We start from the raw sequence: 22,780 nt of genomic DNA on the forward strand, positions 1-22,780 counted from the left end.
CGTTGGAGGGTAAGGTGGAAAGGTAAGGCTTGTCTTCACTGCCACATCAGGACATAGAAAGCGTCCGCAGTCGAGTGTCTGTGTACTTTACAAAGAACTGACCCTCACAAACATGGGTGTTCCACTGTTGACCAGCTGTAAAACTGGGGGGGGGATGAATTCACAAAGCCTTACTATAGATAATTAGATAATTTCATCATGGCTGAGAACAAGCAGTAGAGGCCTATTAAGAGGCGATGTCACTCTTGTTAGCTTTGTGACTCTACCCCAGGTGTTAGTTGCCCTTTCACCTTTCCTTAGCCAGAAATATTGTGCCCCCGTTGACATGTCTGTTACTCTGCTCTTCATTTGTTTAGTTGCCTCTAAGATACGGTACTTGCAAGAGTATCACAACCGTGTTCTGCACAGTATTTACCCTGTGCCATCTGGGACAGACATTGCAAACACACTGAAATACTTTTCCCAAACGCTGCTCAGGTAAGTACTCCACGGTGGAACCCACAGGTGAAGTAAGCATCTGTGATGCTCTTTAATCTGCTTAACGACTCGGGAAGGATAATTTAGTCTGCGGTAGGCGTGTTTGAAGGTTGTTAAGAGGAACCATCTTCATTTAAAGCTATCAGCAAATTTTGCGGTAAAATCGCTAAGCCGCACAGATAGCCCACAAGAATGAGTGCTTTTCTTAAGTATCAAAATATCAACATGTAGCACTGGCGTGCTGAACAGCAATGTTAATTCATACCAACATTAACGCAAACATGTTGGGCCTAGAGAATTAAGTTTCTGATTCATTAAAGTCAATACTGGCTGTAATGAAGCCAGTAGCATTTTACTTTAAGGACATTTAATACCTCTGTTTGTCAGGAAAGGTTTTCAGTGTTTGACATCAGCCTTAAGCAGATGTTACACTGAGAAAGTCAGATATCTCTGCCATGATTGGAATAAGACCAAAGCAGTGTAGAGCCACTGTTATACCATGTTATACCGTATTTACAAGAAAGCTATAATTGGCTCTCACTTCTAATTAAGAAACTTTTATTTAGAATTACTGTATGACAGGGTTTCATCTGAACGCCTCTTACCCAAGTGTCCAATATTCCTCAAAGATGGAGCCTGAGACCCTGCCTGTCTCCTTTGTTCATACTAATACGTTGGTAGATGTGTGAAGAACATTGAAATCAAGTCATAATTTGGTTTCAGTCTCCCTTCAAGAGCTCTCTAGTTTTCCCTTCCGGTAGTCCTCAGACCAGCATCCACCCAGAGAGCAGATGAACTGGTTCAGCTGGAGAATCAAACCGCAGTGATATTTCTCTATTTGTTTGGCTGAGGGTGCAGAGTGGGGGGATGGGCTTGGGGTCCCCACGGATACGGCGAGGGCCTGTGGGCAGAAAGGCCTACCCCCCACCCAACTGTGTAGCAATGATAGTTGAAGAGCAGAGGGGCAGAGCTGAATTCAGTGACCCCATAGCCAATGAGCCCCAAGGGTGGTGCACAGCTCATGGGCGTTGACAGCTATTACTCTTCAGGCTGTTGGGGACGGCGTCCTGTTCCTTTCAGATGATACTCTCAGTGGGTTTGAGGTTTAGCGCTGTCTTGCGACAGGATGGACATTTTTAGAAAAGCCCAGCAAAAGCAGCCGTACACTTGATGCCAAGAGAAGAAAGCGGAGTCAAAGGCAGGGACTATTGTTCCGGCACTTTCTTTTGAGGTTTCTAAACTGCTGCCTCAGCAGACTCATTGACTTCCTCAGAACTGAACAACCTCTTCACAGACAGCTGTACCCAATAGTTACCACCAAACATCCTGTCAGGGTCACTGCAGTTGGACCAAAGTACCGGCTCCCTAACATGAATCCCTGCAGTAGAATCCAGTCTTACAAATGGATAAGAATTTGAAGTTTCCCTAAATAAAATATTAGCTAAGTAATGAAACGCTACAGTTGTTGCTAATTATAGTGCTATGAGGTGTTAGGGCAGGGGGCATTGTGGTTCAGTCTGCAGAAACAAGAGCTAAAGAGGATGGCCAATGGGTCTGGGGTCAGGCGAAGGGCCATCACAGACAGAGGCCAAAGGCATCCATCGTGCTTGATAAACACAACATACCTGGGACGTGGTCAGTGGCGTTCAGGTGGTCAGACGACACCCGTCCACCTGCTGTCTCCCTCCATGCTTCAGTGAGCCAGCCGGCGCAATGACGTCGCCTTGGTCGCCATGCGTACCACAGGGGGGCGCTCTGCTTGAGTCCCAAAGGTGACACCACACAGCATTTTAAGCAAGCAGTTAGAATTTAAAGTTTGTGAAAATGTATTCATGTAGGAACCACGTGACTATATTTCAGCTACTTAAAAAGTAGACGAATCCCCGTATATTTTGTAATGCCAAAATTAAAGAAAATAAAAAAGAACAGAATAAAACTAAAACTGGAAAAATTAATTCCTCTTTTTACGTGTTTATGATCTAATTTAGCCAGAAATCGTAATAACATGGTATACTGGTAAAAGATGCCCCATATGAGGAGATCTTCATGCTGTCTTTGTCTTTGAGCTATGGCTGAATGCTGGTGTTTTTCACTCATTACAATGGCTCACCTATACAGTGGAGGGATTGCTGCAGGTGTAACGAGGCGTCTCACGCATTAAAAGCTTAGTTTGTGTTTTCATAGATTTAGGAGGGTAAATATCGTCTGTAAATGTGAATGTGTGTGTGTGTTCGTGTTTTGAAATGATTGTTATGCATTGAGTAGCATAATAGTTCAATGCTAAATAGACATATTTGTATGTATAATAACTAGATTAAGAAGTAAATGTTTTATTTGTAATGTGTTATAAGGGCAGATATGTACTGGGAGGATCCCTGTGTGATCGGCCATAACTGGCCTTGTTCTTAAAGAGTGTAACTCGGACTGCCCTCCCGAAACACTCTCAAGTCACCACTGTTAACAGACTGTCACATGAGAAACCAACAAAACATACGTCACGTGTCCCTCTCTGCAGCATTCAGCGTAGAGAACTGTAGAGCACTGTAGAGCACTGTAGAGCACTGTAGAGCACACTCTTCCCCACCAGCTATCCCCCCTCCCAAACCCCCCCCCCCCCACCACCAGTCACCCTGTCCCCTCACCATTTGCTTCACACCAATTCAATTTGTTGCTGCTGCCTTCCAAAAAGACTTTAATGAATGACCAAGCAAATAAACCGATGGTAACCCTAACCCCCCAGGGGAGGGCTGCCACACACGTCATTCCCATTGGCTCACAAACACAGTCCTACCGGTCATCCGTTTAAAACAAACCCTTATGTTTTGCCTCCAGATCCCTCCCAGCTGTAGAAAAGTCACATGTACTCCAGCTCTTGAGTTCATATGGCTGTTGGATTTCATTACTTCTCCCGATGATACTGATGCAGTATCATGATGTTTGCATACAGACATTATTTTTTGGTACAATAAACATGTGCTGTGGCCAGGGGTCCGACCTTACCTTACATACATGTTTATTTTTTGCTAAAGCATGTTTCTGAAGTGCCATCCTCATACCTCCCAGCCCGATTCGGTCGCTCCGGTGCCGCGGCTTTGCCGAGGCGGCAGGGGTGCGGGGGGCTTCCTGAGCGAGGGGGCCGCAGGGAGGGGTCTCCTTGCCTGGGATGTGAGGGGATGCCACTGAAAACATGCAATTTTGTTATATTTTTCTTCCTTGTCACCAGATACGCATGAGATGCAGTGGTCAGTGAAATATGACGGCCGCGTCCCGTTTACGTTCCCCCTCGGTCTGGGGTCGGCGGCTCCGTGGCGCCCCCTGGGGGCAGGGCACAGAGGTCGCCCGAACCCGAGCTCCTCCCAAATGAACAGAAAGGAGTCACTGCATCCTATGTGGCTTTTATCTGGCTTTTTTTCTACTTACGCTGTCTGTAGTGCCATTTCAATGTAATGTGCTGTTTCTTTGTGTCTTTGTTGTCTCTTTCCCCCCTCCCCGGAGCAGCATTCTGTCCCGCACAGGCAGGAAGGAGAACCAGGAAGCTCCCAATTTGGCCATCCCTATGACCATGTGTCTTTTTCCTGTGCCATTCCCACTCACCCCATCTCTAAGACCACAAGTCAGTTCCATCAACCCTACAGTTACTCGCTCCCTCCTTTACAGCGTTCTGCGGGACGCCCCGTCTGACCGCGGGGGCCAGCAGAGTCGGGACGCTCAGCTCTCAGAGTACCCCTCTCTGGACTATCAGGGGCTCTATGTGACACTGGTGACCTTACTTGACCTGGTGCCCCTGGTGCAGCACGGTCAGCATGGTGAGTGGGTGACCCTCCTTGTCCCGTGTTGGGAATGGGGGGTTGGGGGTAGGGGCGGGGTCACAGTGGTCGGTCACAGCCATGAATTGTTTGGACCAGCAGATGCACTGGGGGGGCTTGCATAATGAGCAATAGGGGTTGTGGTGCAGTATGGGGAGGGGTCACAATGTATGAGTTTAGAGGGGGCGTGGCCTAGTAGCATAAGCTGAAATGTACGTGAAGGAGGTAATGAGAAGGGAAAGACTGGAAAGTGTGTGTGTGTGTATGTGTGTGTGTGTGTGTGTGTGTGTGTGTGTGTGTGTGTGTGTATGTGTGTGTGTGTGTGTGGGAGGGGGGGGGATCCTTATAGGAGGCCGGCTTGTGTTTTTGCAGAAGCTGTTTGAATTAAAGTAAAATTATGAATTAAAGTAAATAAAATAACAGTCGGGTGTCCAGCACCGCCAAGTTAAATGGTCACACTCTCTGTCTTCTTTTCCTGTCGGCAGATCTGGGACAGTCCATATTTTACACCACAACTTGCCTCCTTCCGTTTCTCAGTGACGATGTTCTCAGCACTTTGCCCTATACAATGATCTCCACACTGGCCACCTTCCCCCCATTCCTACACAAGGACATCATTGAGTACCTCAGCACGTCCTTCCTGCCCATGGCCATATGTAAGTGCTGCTCGCCTTCTCTTCTGCACACCAGCTGAGGGATAAGGGGGGGGGGGGGGGGGAGGGACAGGGGATCCAGGGCACTCGGAAGGATGACATTTTCTAGCACGTGGTGGCCCGTGGCCTGTTCGCAGGATTTTCCTAAGTAAACACGACTTTGCCCTGACATTTAATCTGCCATAAGTACAGTCCTATATTCCCACGGTGCGTGAGAGAATGACCTGGAGGTGCCGACCGCTGGGAGTTTCAGGGAGCCAATCTTGTCGCGGTGCCTGTTTCCCAGCAGATGTACATGTGACTTGTTATGACTCGAACAACAGGAATGCGTATGGGCTGGCGGCTGTGGGGTCACCAGGTCTGTGAGGAGAAGGACAGAACGTCAGGTGGGGGCTCATGGGAGTTTTACATATACAAAAATGTTCTGAACCAATCAGATTGTAGAGGAACTAGGCCCAAGCAACTAGAGAAGGCACAATCATCCAATCAGATGACTTGGTCCCGCCTCTTCTAGTTGCTTAGACCCACCTCCTCTACAGGGTGATTGGTTATCTCTCTGACCCGATCATATTCTGTTCTGCCCTCAGAGCATTTTTGTGTAAGTAAAACTCCCATGAGCCAGGTTTGGGGGGAACATTCCGGTTCGAGGAACTTGGTGGGGGAGCTTCAGAGAGGAGCTGAAGTACAGCCAGCGAGTCACTGCACCCCAGAGAGAGCGCACATCTTCTTCCCACTGTTAACAGCTCATTTCCCCATTTTACACAAGCTCTGCAGAGTCTCTGCTGTTTTTACGTCATCCTCATGAACCTTCTAAAGAACCTTCTGTTCCAGGCCAGCACACGGCTTCCCTCTGGCCTGTTCCTGACATGTCACCGCTGTCCTTTTAGTGGGCTCCACCAGAAAAGAGGGAGGCGTCCCGGCCTACGTGAACTTGTCCGCCTCGTCCATGCTGATGATAGCCATGCAGTACACGTCAAACCCAGGTAGCTCGGCCAATCGGGTGCTCTCAGCCCCTATATAAGATTCCCGCTAATTTGAGGGAGGGGAACATTTAAAGAGCTGTGCACAGCCTCTTTGAGGCTCTGTAGACTTTTTTTCCCCCTTTTTTTTTCTTTTTTTTCCTTTTTTCCCTTTTTTCTTTTTTCCTTTTTTTTCTTTTTTTCCTTTCCTTTTTTTTCTTTTTTTTTTCCTCTCTGTAAACGTTTAAATTTGGCTCTCCCTTGCCAGTGTACCACTGCCAGCTGTTGGAGTGTCTCATGAAGCACAAACAGGAAGTGTGGAAGGTAAGGGTTTCATGGGGTCCTCGGTGCTGGCCACATGCAGAGATGGGGTGTCCCATCGGTGCCACTGAGGAGGACCCTTCTCTTATGTCATTGCAGGACTTGCTCTATGTCATCTCCTATGGACCATCCCAAGTCAAGCCCCCAGCTGTTCAAATGCTTTTCCATTACTGGCCCAACCTCAAGCCCCCAGGAGCCATCAGCGAATACAGAGGACTGCAGTACACAGGTAACCTTAGGGGGGGTGCCAGTAAGTCACGCAGAGTGACACGGGCCCTTGTGAGTGGAGAGGCAGGAGTCTAACATCCCTCTTCTCTATATTTGCAGCCTGGAACCCCATCCACTGTCAGCATATCGAGTGCCACAATGCCATCAACAAGCCTGCCGTCAAGGTAGAGCGCCGCCCTGCTGGTGTGGCCGGGTTCTGCACTGATATTCCTTCCCCGCTTGTCATATCCACCCCTACTCCGCTGGCCGTTTGTCAGACCGAATGCAGGGACGCTCAGCCTCCATGAGCACAATCTGTATGTTATGCTTGACCACAGAAGCATACGTGGTGTTGCTATGGCGATGCCCGTCAATCAGCTTGATTAATGGCCGCCACGTGTGGGGAGAAGGACGCTTCCGCGGGGATATAATACAGCCGGCCTCACAGATGCTGCCATGTGTAAGGGAGCTGACAGCCGCGGAGGAGCAGGACACGTTTCTCCAATTACCGCATTGGCCCGTCCAAATGGAGGCGCTGACCCCACAGCGCCTACTGCCATAAATGACTCCACCCGCAGACCTGGGCTGGGCACAGAAATATGGCTCTGAGCAGATGGGTGCTGCCTGGGGGAGGGGCAGGTCTAGGGGCGGCAGTTCTGCTGAGAGCCACTGATGATGTGGCGCTTTGAGGTAGAAGGACATTCAGAGCCAGCAGGGGGCGCTGCAGCAATCAGGTTCAAATGCTATGAAGGGTTAATGGGATTGACTAGTAAGTTGTAAATATAGGGAATATTAGTCCCCTTTGAATAAATGCATCTCCCTGGCCATTTAACGTTTTTTTTTTTCCTCTTTGCAGATGTGCATTGACCCCACCCTCTCCGTCGCCCTGGGAGACAAGCCCCCACCTCTGTACATATGTGAAGAGTGCAGCCTGAGGATTGCAGGGTAGGTTCCGGAGCAGCTCCCCTGCAGCTCTGCACTGCCGGTTTTCTGGAGCAGGTGTGTGGGGAGCTTTTATAACCCATCTGGTAGCAGCTGAGACCACAGCACCTGCCGCCCAGCCAGTACCCCTGACTAAATGACATTGCCGTGGTAACAGAAGTTCACAGGAGGCACACAAACTTAAGGGCAGCTCCCCTTCTCGAGCAGCACAGTCACCTGCGTCCCTGCCTCCTGTCCCCAGACGTCTCCATCGATCATAGGCTGGGGGGGGGAACAGACCGCAGACTGGGAAAGACAGTCAGGCGGCAGGCACGCTGTGAGGGATTGATGGTGTGATCGCTTTCGGCCTGAACCTCCAGGGATGAGGCAGGGGGTATACAAGTGCCAGTCTGGGTTTGTCAGTGGGGACCTGTGAGCGGCGCCAGTGCGTGTGTGTGTGTCTCCGCGTCTGTGTGTGTGTGTGCGTGTCTTCGTGTGTGCGTGTCTCTGCGTGTGTGTGTGCGTGTCTCCGCGTGTGCATGTCTCCGTGTGTGTGTGTGTGCGTGTCTCCGCGTGTGTGTGTGCGTGACTCCGTGTGTGTGTGTGCGTGTCTCCGTGTGCGTGTGTGCGCGTGTGCGTGTCTCCGTGTGCGTGTGTGCGTGTCTCCGTGTGCGTGTGTGCGTGTGTGCGCGTGTCTCCGTGTGCGTGTGTGCGTGTCTCCGTGTGTGCGTGTCTCCGTGTGCGTGTCTCCGTGTGCACGTGTCTTCGTGTGCACGTGTCTCCGTGTGCGTGTGTGCGTGTCTCCGTGTGCGTGTGTGCGTGTCTCCGTGTGCGTGTGTGCGTGTCTCCGTGTGCGTGTGTCTCCGTGTGCGTGTGTGCGTGTCTCCGTGTGCACGTGTCTCCGTGTGCGTGTGCATGTGTCTCCGTGTGCGTGTGCACGTGTCTCTGTGTGCGTGTGTGCGTGTCTCCGTGTGCGTGTGTGCGTGTCTCCGTGTGCGTGTGCACGTGTCTCTGTGTGCGTGTGTGCGTGTCTCCGTGTGCGTGTGTGCGTGTCTCCGTGTGTGCGCCGACTCAGCTGGCGTCTGTCACACGCTGACAGCACCCGGTGGGGCGAGTCCAATTACACTCCAGCTGGAGGGGGGGGGTGTGCTGGTAGAGAGAGAGCCATCCATCCCGCATCAGCGTCTGACATGGGTGTGTGTGTGTGTGTGTGTGTGTCCTCCTTCCCAGGGACCACGCAGAATGGCTCATCGATGTGCTTCTGCCTCAAGGTGAGCTTTTCCTGCTCCATCCAGGGCTCCCCCTGAAACCCCCTCGTGGTAACACTGCAGTCATGTGACTCAGCTCCCCCTACACCAAGATTCCCCAGTTCCAGTCCTTGGAGGGCTGCTCCATGACACACTTTGCTGATTTCCCTGCTGAAACATACCTACTAAACCTGGCAATTAGCAGGTGAGCTGAATAAAGTGTGTTTGAGCAGGGAAATCTACGGACTGCGCCTGCAGGACCAGAACTGGGGAGCCCGGCCCTAAACCAATGCTGACAGAACAATTGGCCCTGAATGTTCTCATTTCTTACTGAAGCCATTGCATGTGGAGATGACATATGTAACCATCCCCCGCCCCCCCCCCCCCCCACCTCACCATGTACGGCGCCCTGACCTGACGTGACCACATACCCCACTGTGTCTGTGTCATGTTGAAACGGTTCTGTGCCTTTGCCGTTACAGCAGAGATATCTGCTATTTGTCAAAAGAAGGTAAGGCCCCGGGCTGCATGCCGGAGGGGGGGTTGGTGTTTGCATGCGTCAGTCCTTGCCCACTGGCCCGCCTCCATCGTGCTGCCTCTCACAGCTCGTGACTGCGGAGCTCCAGAATCAATGGTGGGAGGGGGCGGCAAGTGGGAGGGGGTAGTAAGTATGGAACACGACTTGTATGGGTCGTCACCGTGGCAACGGTCTGATTGGCAGGCAGCGTCCCCTCAAATATAACTCACTAAGAGACTGATGTCTGAGTCTGAGATTCTGCAGCCCTGCATCCCATTAGAATGGCTCCTTTGCGTCTCCCAGTCAGGCCAGAGCACTGGTTTAATCACGCATGGTAGCGTGAGCACCCCCGTCACCCCCCCTGCCAGGACACAGTGCCGCTGTCAAACAGCTGCTGTCTGTTTTAGCTCCGGAAAACTCTGTGGAGCAAATTGGCCTTCAAAAAGCGGATTAATTAGTCTTCACCTCATCCCTGCTGGAGGGTTCCATCTCCGAGGGGTGAATGCCCCCACCACCACCACCCCCCCTCTGCCAGCACTCGCGATGTCATGGTGTCATGATATTGCATCATGTGGCCTATTGACTTGTGCTTGTATTCGTTGTGTGTCGCCCCGCCTCCCACCTGTCTCAACCCAGACTGACACCTGCTCGTACACCCCCTGTCTGCTCATATCCCTGACACGAACCACATCACGTCGTCTCCACCCCAGGTCACATGACACTGTGTTGCAGGTCACATGACAATGCCATAGGGAGCGACATGCCCAGAACCAGGAAACACTTTTTACACACTGTTCGCCTTTTCCAGAGCCTGGCTAGGAATTACGTTAAATCTCATTTAGGGCATTAATTCAGATACACGCGAGAAGTGCTGAGTGCCCTGTGCCCCTGACCGGGGCTTGGGTGGGGGCACCGTGTCTCCCTTTCCCTTTAATCTCTGTGGGGTGACACCATTAGGGCAATGAAATGCTCAGTGCCTGAACCGCTATGTGATGGCAGAGGGGTGAGCAGCTCGCTGATTTCGGAAGGATTTATGTCAAAAAGCAGGAGAGGCATCGAGCCATCAGAGGCTTTCAAAGGCTGTTATTCTCTGTCGCTTTAGTCTTGCCTGTGGGATTACAGATATGTTCAGACTGAGGTCATGTGACACCGTCTGTCTCCCAGTACGACCAGAGCTTGCATGCACCTCTGTGCTGTGAGCACAGCCCTAATGCTCTGACCGCAGGAGTGCATCCTTTTTAGTGCCTCGTTACGGCTTCTTAACGAGTGGAGCGTGTCGGCCTCCGGAGGGAAACCTGTGATTGTACTTATTTTTTAACAGAAAGATGTGGCTCAGAGCAGATGGTCTGCTCACACCGAGCTCTCAGAGGCAGCCTGGTCGGTGACCTTCAGAACCTCCTTAACGGACCCGTAGGTCCACACTGGGGAGGTGAACACATGTCCTACGAACAGCGGGATTCATTTATTAAAGACACATTCTTTCCAGCGTCACATTTTAAAGCTTCGGTACTGGACATTCTGCTTAAATGATGCACAGGTTTGCTTTAATGGTACTGAGCAGGCATCTAGCTCCAAAACAGGACCCCTAGGGCCTGATATTCCGGTTTCCAGGGTGACCGGGATCGACAGGCGGTAATCTCTGGTATCAGCTGAGCATCGGCGGTAGCGGCGTGTGAACCAGCCACCCCCCCACATCCCAGCGCATCCACAGGCATAATCTGCATGCCGCCTTTTAAAGGGGCTTCGCTCGGCACACAAAGCGGTTTATCTGTAATACGAGGGCGAGGCGAAGCTCACTTTGAGTGAGGAAAGGGGGTCGCTTACTGTCAGGGAAGGGGGGGGAGCGCGGCTGGTTTGGATGGGGGAGGGTGTTTCTATGTGCGGGATGAATGTCGGCTACCTTGGAGTTCCTCACAGAAATGGGACTCCATTAGCAATATGAGTTGGGGTGGGGGAGGGGGGGTCCTCCCGAAATAATCACCTTCTGATATCTGTGAAGTTATAGGGGTGAAAGGTGAGCTTGTACATTCGGGGAAGACATGGAAGCTGTCGAGCAGGCAGCCTGCCTCTTAACGAGCCAAGTATCTCTAGGGATGTTCGGCCATTACTGCCCCCCCCTCCCCCCGGGAGCGATGTATCTAGTCCCCCTGGAGGAATGGAACAATCCTTCTCCTCCGCCCGCCCCCATGCTCTTTGGAAATTAGCATACCCCTGACGCTCTACCCCCCATCCCCGGGGTTGGCACGACATGACATGCTCCTCAAATCTCCCATTAGCCCACCTGCTTATCATCCCCTGCTCATGGTCCCCATGCCTCCTACGTTGTTTTTTTGACCCGGAGTGGGCAGACAGCTCTGCTCTGAGGCCGGTGTAGACCTGAGATGTTGCTCTTCATGATGCCATCATGTTAATAATTCATGCAAAACTATAGAGTAGAGACAATTAGTCACAAGAACCATCGGAGGCAGCAGCCAGCTGTGAGCTCATCTGTAACAGACCTTTAATTACTTCAACTTTTTAATCAATGTTTTCATTTCCCCAGAGATTTGCCCCCAGGACATTCTGTTGGTTGCATCATCTTCTATTATATGTACCATGAACTTTCCCCCCAAACTAATTTTATTAATACAAATCTGCTTGGGCTGCCCATCCTGCTTTAATTGTATTTCATCAGTGCTTTTCTTCTGATGGCTAATTGATTTTCAGTTTCTGGAGTGCAGATGATGCTTGTTTCTCGTGACGGCTGTCCCACCCCCACCACTCTCCAGAACTGTAGCTCCCACGTTAGGAGGGCGGTCGTCACCTGCTTCTCTGCTGGCTGCTGCGGGCGCCATGGCAACCGCCCCGTCCGCTATTGCAAGCGTTGCCATGTCAACCATCACAGCAGTGAGGTGGGGGCCTCTGCGGAGACGCACCTCTACCAGACCTCCCCACCCCCCATCAACACGCGGGAGTGTGGGGCTGAGGAACTCGTGTGCACCGTGGAGGCCGTTGTCAGGTAGGTCCTGGCCAAGTAGACCCCGCAGGCCAGAGAAATGAGGGACAAAGGAGAGGCCGAGATCATAGCATGACTAATAAGGTACTGATCTAATCTTTAGTCCTGATGGTTCATGGGCTGAGTAGCTCAGTATAGAAATGGCACAAAAAACATGATGTTTCCCACAGGAGAATGACACCAGAGATACAAGAGAACGAGAAGAATGGCACAGCTCTTGTGCTTTTGGGCTGGACCTTAAAGGTCTCATTTCCTCACTCAAACAGATTCATGTAAGGTGGCTCTGATGCGTCACTCTGATTCTCAACTGGGAGTCACAGCTGAGAAGGTGAAGGAGGCACAGTAACAGCTAGCAGCCGCCGGAGGAGCACAGGGGCTGGCTGAGTGTAGACAGCCGCAAAGCAGTCTGGGAGGTCAAAATAGCTTCTCCCACTTTGATGGCCTCTCAGCTGATGAAACGCTTAAAGGGTGGGATTAAGCGTTAGCGACTTACCTTTGTGTCGGAGCTGGTGTAGATTTCCCGAAGGTCCTTTCAGGCGCCTGTGGATTTGCCCCTGTTCAATCAACCCCTCCTCCCCAACCCTGTGCCTGAACATCTGGCCACAGCCTGCTGAAGGAAGCTGAGATCCACGCGGAGATGCGAGAACACGAAATGAACCGCCGCCGGCAGATGGGCCTGTCTGCCTCGCACCACTCCCTGGACAATATCGACTTCGACAATAAGGAAGATGACCAGCACGACCAAAGGCTGCTCAGCCAGTTCGGGATCTGGTTCCTGGTGAGGGCCTGGAGGGGCCTGGGCGGGGTGGGATTGTGCTCCAGTGTGCCACACCGCTCTGGATGTAGAGCCATAAGCTGCAAAGGGCCGGTGTGTATGTAAATTTTTGGGATAACCTTTAGGTCAGCTGTTGAAACCCAGGTGTGAGTTGCAGTGAAATCCCGCATATGCAACAGCCCTTTCTGGATAAGATTGCCCTCCCCTGATGTAGAGATATTGCTGTTTGTTCATCTGGGAGCCTGATAAAGCACCTAGTCATCCTTGGAAACTGGGTCGCTCGTCATGATCCAGTGACTCCATATCTGGCTGCTGCTTCCTGGAGACGCATTTGACCTGTGTTAGCTCACATTCATCGGATTTACTGATTAATGTCAATAACGTATATGCAGTGACAAAGGAGTTGCTCGTTACGGTAATGATTTACACTGAGCCTTGCACTGCTCCAGTGAGTGAATTGCACATTATTCTCTGCTGTTCTGTCCTGTGTGTGGTCACCCACGGCCATTCTGTGTGTCCTGTCAGGCTGAGTTCTCCCATTGTTCCATATTCAATTGTTCCTGGTATTTTCCTCTGAAGTTGATTACCCAGAATCACTGCACACTGCACTTTGTAGCATGGGTCTGATCGGTGACATTCTGCTTGGTGTTCCTGCAGGTCAGCCTGTGCACGCCCAGTGAAAACACGCCCACGGAGAGCCTGGCGCGGCTGGTCAGCATGGTTTTCCAGTGGTTCCACTCCACCGCCTACATGATGGACGATGAAGTGGGCAGCCTGGTGGAGAAGCTTAAGCCGCAGTTCGTCACAAAGTGGCTGAAGACCGTGTGCGATGTGCGCTTCGACGTCATGGTCATGTGCCTTCTCCCCAAACCGGTGGAATTTGCTCGGGTGCGCAGGGATTTTTTTTTTGCTTAATGATCATAGGTAGCAGCTAGTGATGGCTAAATGAAGATCGTGAACCATTTGTTGTATTTTTTGACCCCACTAGATGGCGCTCTTGGCCTGCTTTGGCGCATGCTTTGAGCCCTTTTTTGAACAGAGAGCACCATCTAGTGGGGTCAGAAAATACAGAAAGTGGTTCATGAAACTTCACTTAGCCATAACTAGTAGTTGCTAATGCTGTCCTTGAGGAACATCTCTTCTGGGCATTCAGGCCCCCCTCTGTCCCTCTGACTGTTGGGGCTCCTGTTCCCAGGTCGGTGGTTACTGGGACAAGTCGTGTAGCACGGTGACCCAGCTGAAGGAGGGCCTGAACCGCATCCTTTGTCTGATCCCCTACAACGTCATCAGCCAGCCCCTATGGGAGTGCTTCATGCCCGAGTGGCTGGAGGCCATCCGCACTGAAGTACCCGACCAGCAGCTGAAGGAGTTCCGCGAGGTGCTCAGGTACATGCTGCTTAAGCCCCCTGTTCTCCTCATTACAGTACCCCAACCATTATTAGTCCATTACTAATTTAACAACTAGAACCACTGAGACCCAAAGCATACCTCCGGCTCTCCTTAATGAACCCCTGTGCTCCGTTCTCTCTCTACAGCAAAATGTTCGACGTGGAGCTCTGCCCCCTACCCTTCTCCATGGAGGAGATGTTCGGCTTCATCAGTTGCCGCTTCTCGGGGTACCCGGCCTCCGTGCAGGAGCAGGCTCTACTCTGGCTGCATGTGAGTGACCCCAGTGGGGGGGAGGGAACATTACATGTTGGGTGATCGTTTGTGCAGCTGGGCTGGAAGTAGGTCTAGAACCAAACGCAGTGTCCTTCGCGTGTGTGAATCCGTTGCTCTTGGTCACATGGATATACCTCTTTCCTGTAGATTGATTTCATGATCTCTCCTTTCGGTACCATTGTGAATTAAATCTGTTGCGGTTTGGCCCTTTAAGGTCTGATGGATCTGGGTCACACCACAGACTATAAGCAGTGACTGTCCACCTGCGAACTGCAAGCCAAATTCACGCCTGGCCTCCCTGTGCTGTTTCGGCCTCCCTCAGTGGCGGAAACGGAACGTGTGTGTGTGTGTGTGTGTGTGTGTGTACATGTTCCTGTCTCTGTATCTGTGTACATGTTCATCTGTCTACACAGGTGCTGTCGGAGCTGGACATCGTGGTGCCCCTCCAGCTGCTGATCTCCATGTTCTCAGACGGCGTGAATTCCGTGAAAGAGCTGGCCAATCAGAGGAAGGCACGGGTGGTGGACTTGTCGGGCAATGCTGGGGCGCGAAGGGTAAGGACATGGTGGTCCGTAGGAGCTGCCCCCCCCCCCCCCCCGGGGGATGGAGGTGGAGGCAGCTACCTCAAGGGAGTCATGTGATCAGCCTTTTTCCAGACCCCTGGAGAAAAATGGCAACCAAAATCTTTCACGTCGGCACACCAACAGGAAGTGAGACGTTTGTCTGTGTGCACATTATATCTGTCCTCCATTAATGGTGCCCACAAGGCTACTGGGGGAAGTGGTGTGTTGCTATGGTAACCACCGCAGACTAAATTCAGACCTAATTACTTTTAAAATAAATCTCCATCTAGACTTATCGAAATGCGATACACGGGCCACAGGACTTGGTCATCTTCACCTTTGAGTTCGGTGTCTGTGGGACACGCCCGCAGGTGAGCGTGGTGTCGGATCCGGGCCGCCGGGGCCAGCACAACACGCTGAGCCCATTTCCCAGCCCATTCCGGAGCCCATTCCGGAGCCCACTGCGCTGCAGCCCCTTCAGGAACCTGGGTCACGCCACTGGACACTGCGCCCTGGACCTGGACTGCGAGGATGACGACATGAATCTGGGCTGTTTCATTCTCATGTTCGACCTTCTCCTCAAACAGGTGAGCGGCCTTGTGTGTCAGGCTCCGCGTCTGGATATCATTGTTGGCCAGAATGTAACGCTTTCTCACACTTCAAACTCACGCTGTCTGGCCGTGATTATTTGAAGAAATCTGCGGCAATATGAGAGTCTGATAGAAAAAAATGCATTCCTCGTTATCTGTTGTTCAATCATTCCTTGGTAAGAAGGAAACGATTCTTTAAAGACTTTTGTAAGTAATCAAAGGAACTATTTTAGTTTCTACGTATCTCCAAATGTGCAAGATAGTGCAGAACTACAAAGCTATATGAAATTCAAAAGTGAGTGCCTGACCATAAACCCAATCCCAGATGTGTTTTAAGGCTCCGATCGCAATATTGGAATGACGTTTTACAAAGTGAAACAGATCAATTGAAGTCTGTCAGCAGTACATGCGGCGGGCTGTAATACTCACGAATGCTGCCATTTGAGGATATTGACTTTGAAGATATCGATTTGAGGAGTGCATGAATTTCACTTTGGACGTCCATTGCAAATCCAGTGATACAAGAGAATGGTTTCTCTTAAAAAAAAAAAAAAAAGAGGCATTTCTCTTTTTGAGGTGGTTGTGCTCTTCTGACGATGGAAAGGAAGCTGCCTGGAGGTGAGGAAATTGAAGTTAGATTTTGGTGGAATTCTACTTTAATCCACAAGAAGGCCGCCATGACAGCAGACCGGTTGATAAACACAGACAGGCCGTGACGACGCTGCTAAGGCACACAGGCCTTAATGATGAGCGGTGCCTGTTCCTGAAACAGATGGAGCTGCAGGACGACGGCATCACATTGGGCCTGGAAGGCAGTCTGGGCAAGGACATCGTGGGCATCATCAACAACGTGTTCCAGGCCCCGTGGGGTGGCTCACACACCTGCCAGAAGGATGAGAAGGCGCTGGAGTGCAGTCTGTGCCAGTCCAGCATCCTGTGCTATCAGCTGGGCTGTGAACTGTTGGAGAGGCTGGCCCCCCGGGAGGAGATCCGCCTAGTGGTGAGGTCCCGCCACTGCAGTCAACACAGTTCCCTCCACCCATGACTGATAACCCCACCCACAACTGACTCCCTCGTCCATCTAAAGATCTTTGGGGTGGTATGGAATGGCTTCCTAACCTAACCCTCCCCAACAGGAGGCTACTGAAAGCCTGGAAGACAGCCTGATCTTCCCCCGGCCTGAGTTTAGCATTGGCACAGAGCAAGGCGTGGAGGACAGCGACAACGCTGACAGCAGACAGGCAGACAATCCGGGCAACGAGGAGCTCTCGCCCAAAAATCCCCGTAAGTCACCCTGGCTACAGGACCTAGAACAGGGGTAGGGAACCTGATCCATGGAGGGCCGGTGTGGCTGTGTGTTTTTGGGATGACCTCTCAGTCAGCCAATAATAAAGCAGCGATTCTCAACTCCAGTCCTTGGAATCCACTGTTATTGGCTGATTGAGAGGCCAATATAAACTATAAACCTAATGGGTACCCTAACGCTAACTGCAACCCTAATCCTAGCCCCAATCCTAATGCTAACACTGGCCATAACCCATAATGCCACCCCTTAACCATGATGCTAATTCTGTCCCTAATACTAACCTCATGGGAGTTTCACTTACATAAAAATGTTCTAAGGGCAGAAGGAAAAATGATTGATTCAGAGAAATAACCAATCAGATTGTAGAGGAGGCGGGTCAAAGCAACTAGAGGAGGCGGGACTGAAACCTCTGATTGATCGGTCCCTCCTCCTGTAGATGTTTGGACCCACATCCATTTACATGGCCGGATTGAGACACCACTGTCACGTTTAAAGAACTGTTGCTCGCTAACGTGACCATGACGTAATGATTGTCTTTCTCTGGAACCACCCCTTTCCCTTTCAAAGCCATGAAGAACAACACAGATAAGAAATTTTCCTACCAGCACCTTCCCGTGTCTTTGAAGCTCATTTACACAATACTGCAGGTAGGGGTCACTGCGACACTCTCGGTGTGTCCCTCGCCATGTCACCTTTCCATGTCGACTGCCACCCTGAACTTGACTCTCTCCTCTGCCCAGGAAATGGGTAAGTTTGAGGAGCCGGACATCCTGTTCAACATGCTCAACTGCCTGAAGATCCTCTGCCTGCATGGGGAGTGCCTGTACTTCGCCCGCAAGGACCATCCCCAGTTCCTGGCCTACGTCCAGGAGAAGTTGCTCATCCCCTGGTAACCATCTTTTTGTATTCTTGTATTCCAGCCTGCTTAGCTTGACTGACAGCTCTGACACACGGGGTGTTTCTCAATATGCGTGCTTGACCATTCTTGTGTTCTCGTGTACCTGTTTTACATCATCTTCCATTGCCAATGTACAGTTCCCATACTCAAGAGCAGAAGTACAAAATCCATGTTGTTCTTGCCCTGCCGGAAGCGTCTAGGAGGCATTGGTTGCTTCCGCGCCAAACGAGACCAGTACCATGATTCGTTGTGTTCCAAGTTTGTTCTTATAAGGCAAGTTAGTAAGATTGGTCTTGCTAAGACCACAAGTACGGTCTTTGCCATCTTGGTATTGAGAAACACCCACAGTCATACTCAACCAGGAGTGGTTTATTATTTAATTAGTTGAGATTTGTAAAAGGTTTTGTCTAAAACATGTTAAGCTTGAATATAATGACCAAACACATACAACGATAAGGGCTTAGGGCGCTAAACCACCAAACTTTTGGTCTGAAGTCACAAATTCCCAACCATCACGCCACTTTCTCCATGTCCACCTCCCCCTTCCCGATTCCCTCTGCCTCCTCTCCAGTTTGTGGCGGATGCTGAAGGCCGAGTTCTGCCAGCTGGCCTCCTTGGCTGTGCCTCAGCTCCTGCATGCCCTCTCGATACCTCACGGTGCTGACATCTTCTGGAACATCGTAGACAGCAGCTTCAACAGCAAGCAGTGGAAGACACGCTTCGAAGCAGGTGAGGGTCTTTGGATGTGGACCTACTGCTTTGTGGTCCTGAATACACTTTCTTGTTAACGCGATAAAGAAGTATTTCATGGATCTTTTTCAAACTTTGCAGACATATTGTCTGGGTGACAAAATATAACTGATCAAATCTAGAGACAGTTTGCACCAAAATGGAAGCAGTGACTCATGGTGATAACAAAGAAAAGAGCAATTTCAGACAACTGACACAATAACACAATAACTCAAAAATTGTTTTACGGATCTTTCTCAAACTTTGCAGACCCAATTCATGGGTGAACAGCTAGAACCAATCTCATTTTATTGCAATTAAATTCAGATGAAGGTGGAGAGAGGGTGTAGAGCAGGATTGGGTGGAATTACAGTAATATTTTCGTTATACTGATGTATTTTCTTTCAGTGGAATTTATCTTTAGAAGAATTTAATCGTGTCACTTAGTTCTAATCCTAGTGAGCACATGAAAAACAGGCACAGATACGTATGAGGAACGTGATTGCAAAAACCACAAACTTGGGTTTTTAATAGAGATTTTTGTTGAGGTGGGGACAGTGTAGGGTAAGCTTGGCTGGTATTACGGTCATATGTACTGCATGATTTTCATTCAGCAAAATTTATCATGGGTAACCATGTTATGATCAGTGACTAGAGATTCAGGTTGGGTTTGACAGGAGTAGTGATTAAATAGGCGAGGTATAGTTACTTATTTTTACCATTGGTGTGTCTAATAACTAGAATATTTAGACATATAAAGAATATAATTCATTTTAATGACACAAACATTAAGGCATACATAAAAAAATACAGTTAATCACCGAGCTGGTGGGGAAATATTGTGCAAAATGGCATGTATGGGAAAGTACAATAAAGGAATAGGCGTAGTTTCAGAGGTATGTGTCATGACTAGGACTTATTCAGCTAAAAACACATTTATTGGTTTTCACATTTCCAGATTATCCATCCAGTAACTCTATACATTGTATATGTTGGGGTGTGGGGGTGGAGTAGGAATCAGATGGGGGTGGGGGGTAATGGAACTGTGTGAGTAATGCACTGTTATCTTTCTGACAACATCTTTTCTAGTTTTTTATATAAAATAATATTCAGTCAAACTGAGAAGTCGAGAATAACGTATGACGTTACATAAGATGAATTTTTCAGACAGAATCTGTGAATACTTTGTTTAAACTGGGTTAGAGAAGCGACTTTCGCTCAGACCTTCGGTTTGGCTCAGTTCAGTCTAATTAAAGATATCCAGTCAGTCTAAGGTGGTCTGACAGAAGCCTTTTTAGCAAAGAGCAGGTCACCTTGGCAGATTTGCAGTGTGCTGTTAGTGTACCGTCACACACCACGATGGTGTCACGCAAACCACTGCAGTCACTTTGAATTACAAATGACAAACAGCTGAAAGTTAAGGCACTCACCAACATTCAGCATTGCCTCGTTAACGACTAATGGCAGAACACATATCGCACCTTGTCCGTTCCAGTCGTGTGTGTGTGTGTGTGTGTGTCAGTATACATGTTTGGGGGTCTAATCTCTTCTCCTCATACTACTTGCCAAATGGTTGCCATAGTTGCCAGTGTCCCCCACCCAAGCAAGATTGGTTGACTGAAGGTAAGCTGACCTTGGAATGAGGCATTAAAGAGGTCAAGATGTTTCAGAGACTGGGGCGTGTCAGTGTGTAGTGCTTCACCTTCAGGAAGCTGGTCGCACACCATGATGCCACCTCCACTTCTCCCGGACGGTAAATCATTCATTCCAACTAATTGCCCCTGCAGACTGGAGAGCATAGCCATCCTCAACCAGATGGTCACTCACAAGTGCCTGTAAATCACCCAGAAGCAGCACTGACCTGCATCAATCCATCATTGAGTCTTACAAACAGTCTGGCGACAATGACACTTCGTGACCTCATTCTGTTGCAATGGCCCCATCTAGTGGCGAACGATTGTAAATTTTGTAAGTATTGTGAACTTGCCTAAACTCCGCCTCTCGCTCACTCTCGCCGCCAGTGGAGAGGGTGGCGGTGCTCTGCCGCTTCCTGGACATCGCCTCGGTCACCAAGAACCACCGGCTGAAGTACTCTCTGGCCCACGCCTTCTGCTGCTTCCTGGCCGCAGTGGAGGATGTCAACCCGGCGGTGGCCACCCGAGCAAGGCTGCTGCTGGACACCATCAGGAGGCCGGCGCTGCAGGCGAGTGGGACTGGGGGGCTGGAGAGACACGCCGACGCGGCATCTTAGCACTCGGCCTCTGATGAGCGTTTAGTCCCTCCCCTTTCCCCTCCCACCTTGGGTTTGAGGCTCTGTGATTGGTGGAGTAAAATCAGTGTCTCCACTCCCCCTATTTCAGGGCCTGTGTTTGTGCCTGGACTTCCAGTTTGACACGGTGGTCAGGGACCGGCCCATAATCCTCAGCAAGCTGCTGCTGCTGCACATCCTCAAGCAGGACATCCCTGCCCTCAGCTGGGAGTTCTTCGTGAACCGCTTTGAGACGCTATCCCTGGAGGCCCAGCTGCACCTGGACTGCAACAAAGAGTTCCCCTTTCCCACCAGTACGGCTACCCACGTCGCCTCCTAGTGGCCCATGCATGAACATGTGTTGAGGCTCATGTGTGTTTGCGCGGCCTATAAAAAAAAATTTAATTCATAAAAATACAAACACGTGCAAAAAGGTTTACCGGATGCTGGACCCCTCCTCCCCACAGACATCACTGCAGTGCGGACCAACGTGGCTAACCTCAGCGACGCTGCCATGTGGAAGATCCGCCGGGCACGCTTTGCACGCAACCAGCAAAAGAGCGTGCGTTCTCTCCGGGACAGCGTCAAGGGCGAGTCCGAGTCCAAGCGGGCCTTCTCCCTGCCCGAGACGCTGTCTAGCCGCCTGCGTGAGTGAGCGGCCCAGTCCATCGTCTGCCCACCCGCCCTGCTCTCCTACTGTATCTCTCTCCACTCACCTGTCTCCACGTTCTTATGTTTGGCCTGTCCCTACCCTTTCTTTTCACATATTCACTCCATTCTCCATCTCTTTTTCCTGGGGGTTGTGTCCCGTCCTCCTGATTTCTAGTTTTTATCTCATGTCACACTGTCCGAGCTTCGGCGAGGTATTCTGGATAGTTTGCCTGGGGTGGGGGGGGGGGGGGGGGGCATTTGCAAAAGAGGGAGGGGGCTCAGGTCACCTGACACCCCCGAGGCTCCCCACATGGCGTGGTGGTAGCAGCGGCAGGGCCGTGCCAACCCGCAGCTCGGACGGGCGGCCACTCAGTGCCCCCGGGACATCTCCTAAATCGTGTTTTCCATGTGTGGTTTTTAGCTCTAAGGCTTACGAGGCAAGAGCAGTCTGCCCCCTCACTGGGAGATATGATAGAGACAGTCCTTCCAGGTAAATAACACATCTAACCTGACCTTTACCACCCTCAGCTAACAAAACATAGCACTAGACGGGCAGGCTCGTCACGGCGTCTTCCGGTTACCAAGCATGTCCACGGAAGCGCTTACCTTAACCCTCGCCCTAAAGCGGTTAGGTGGGTCTTTTCTGGGGCTCATAAGGGAGGGTCACCACACTAAACCCAAAGATGGTCTTAAATGTTCATGGCCAGATCTCCTGGGAACCAAGTGAGGGGGTGGGAATCCTCCATGCCAATCTATCACGCCTTTGGTGCAGCCCTGGTGCTGTAATCTGGATCCCAGCTACCATAAGGCTCAGATTGGCTGATGCTGGGGGGGCGTGTTGAGCCTAAGTGGTCCATTTGCTGTGAGATCTAGATAGGATGCTAGGATAGACACGGTGACCCCTGACCCCCCTCAGGCCAAAGTGCCCCGGATGACGACGCCATCATCAAGGACGTGATGCCCGAGGACGCCGGCATCGACCACCAGACCGTGCACCAGCTGATCGCCGTCCTGATGAAGTTCATGACTAAGGACCGCAGCAGTGCAGAGGCAGACATCGGCAGTGCAAAGGCCTTCAACACGGTCAAGCGACACCTCTACGTGCTGCTGGGCTATGACCAGCAGGAGGGCTGTTTCATGGTGGCCCCACAGAAGATGCGTACCTCTACCTGCTTCAACGCCTTCCTCGCCGGAATCTCCCAGGTGACCGGGCATCTGGAACCCCCCCCCACCCCATTGATGGGCCCACAACATC

At 50.9% G+C, this 22,780-nt stretch overlaps 1 protein-coding gene across 1 annotated transcript in view; it reads left to right on the forward strand.

Annotated features, from left to right (window-relative positions):
• Positions 1-22,780, forward strand: part of LOC125707968 (protein unc-79 homolog) — a 38,975-nt gene that overhangs the window by 2,248 nt on the left and 13,947 nt on the right. The window contains 27 exon segments of the mRNA XM_048975414.1: positions 357-477; positions 3,976-4,283; positions 4,769-4,939; positions 5,824-5,919; positions 6,164-6,219; positions 6,316-6,445; positions 6,544-6,608; positions 7,280-7,368; positions 8,575-8,615; positions 9,074-9,102; positions 11,877-12,106; positions 12,710-12,881; positions 13,536-13,766; positions 14,074-14,264; positions 14,414-14,537; positions 14,954-15,094; positions 15,475-15,690; positions 16,466-16,693; positions 16,830-16,977; positions 17,567-17,646; positions 17,740-17,888; positions 18,469-18,626; positions 20,648-20,829; positions 20,987-21,188; positions 21,342-21,521; positions 21,947-22,015; positions 22,442-22,728. Coding sequence (XP_048831371.1) covers positions 357-477; positions 3,976-4,283; positions 4,769-4,939; positions 5,824-5,919; positions 6,164-6,219; positions 6,316-6,445; positions 6,544-6,608; positions 7,280-7,368; positions 8,575-8,615; positions 9,074-9,102; positions 11,877-12,106; positions 12,710-12,881; positions 13,536-13,766; positions 14,074-14,264; positions 14,414-14,537; positions 14,954-15,094; positions 15,475-15,690; positions 16,466-16,693; positions 16,830-16,977; positions 17,567-17,646; positions 17,740-17,888; positions 18,469-18,626; positions 20,648-20,829; positions 20,987-21,188; positions 21,342-21,521; positions 21,947-22,015; positions 22,442-22,728 — 4,094 coding nt within the window.

The sequence above is a fragment of the Brienomyrus brachyistius genome, chromosome 14, assembly GCF_023856365.1.
Source record: "Brienomyrus brachyistius isolate T26 chromosome 14, BBRACH_0.4, whole genome shotgun sequence".
NCBI lineage: Eukaryota > Metazoa > Chordata > Actinopteri > Osteoglossiformes > Mormyridae > Brienomyrus > Brienomyrus brachyistius.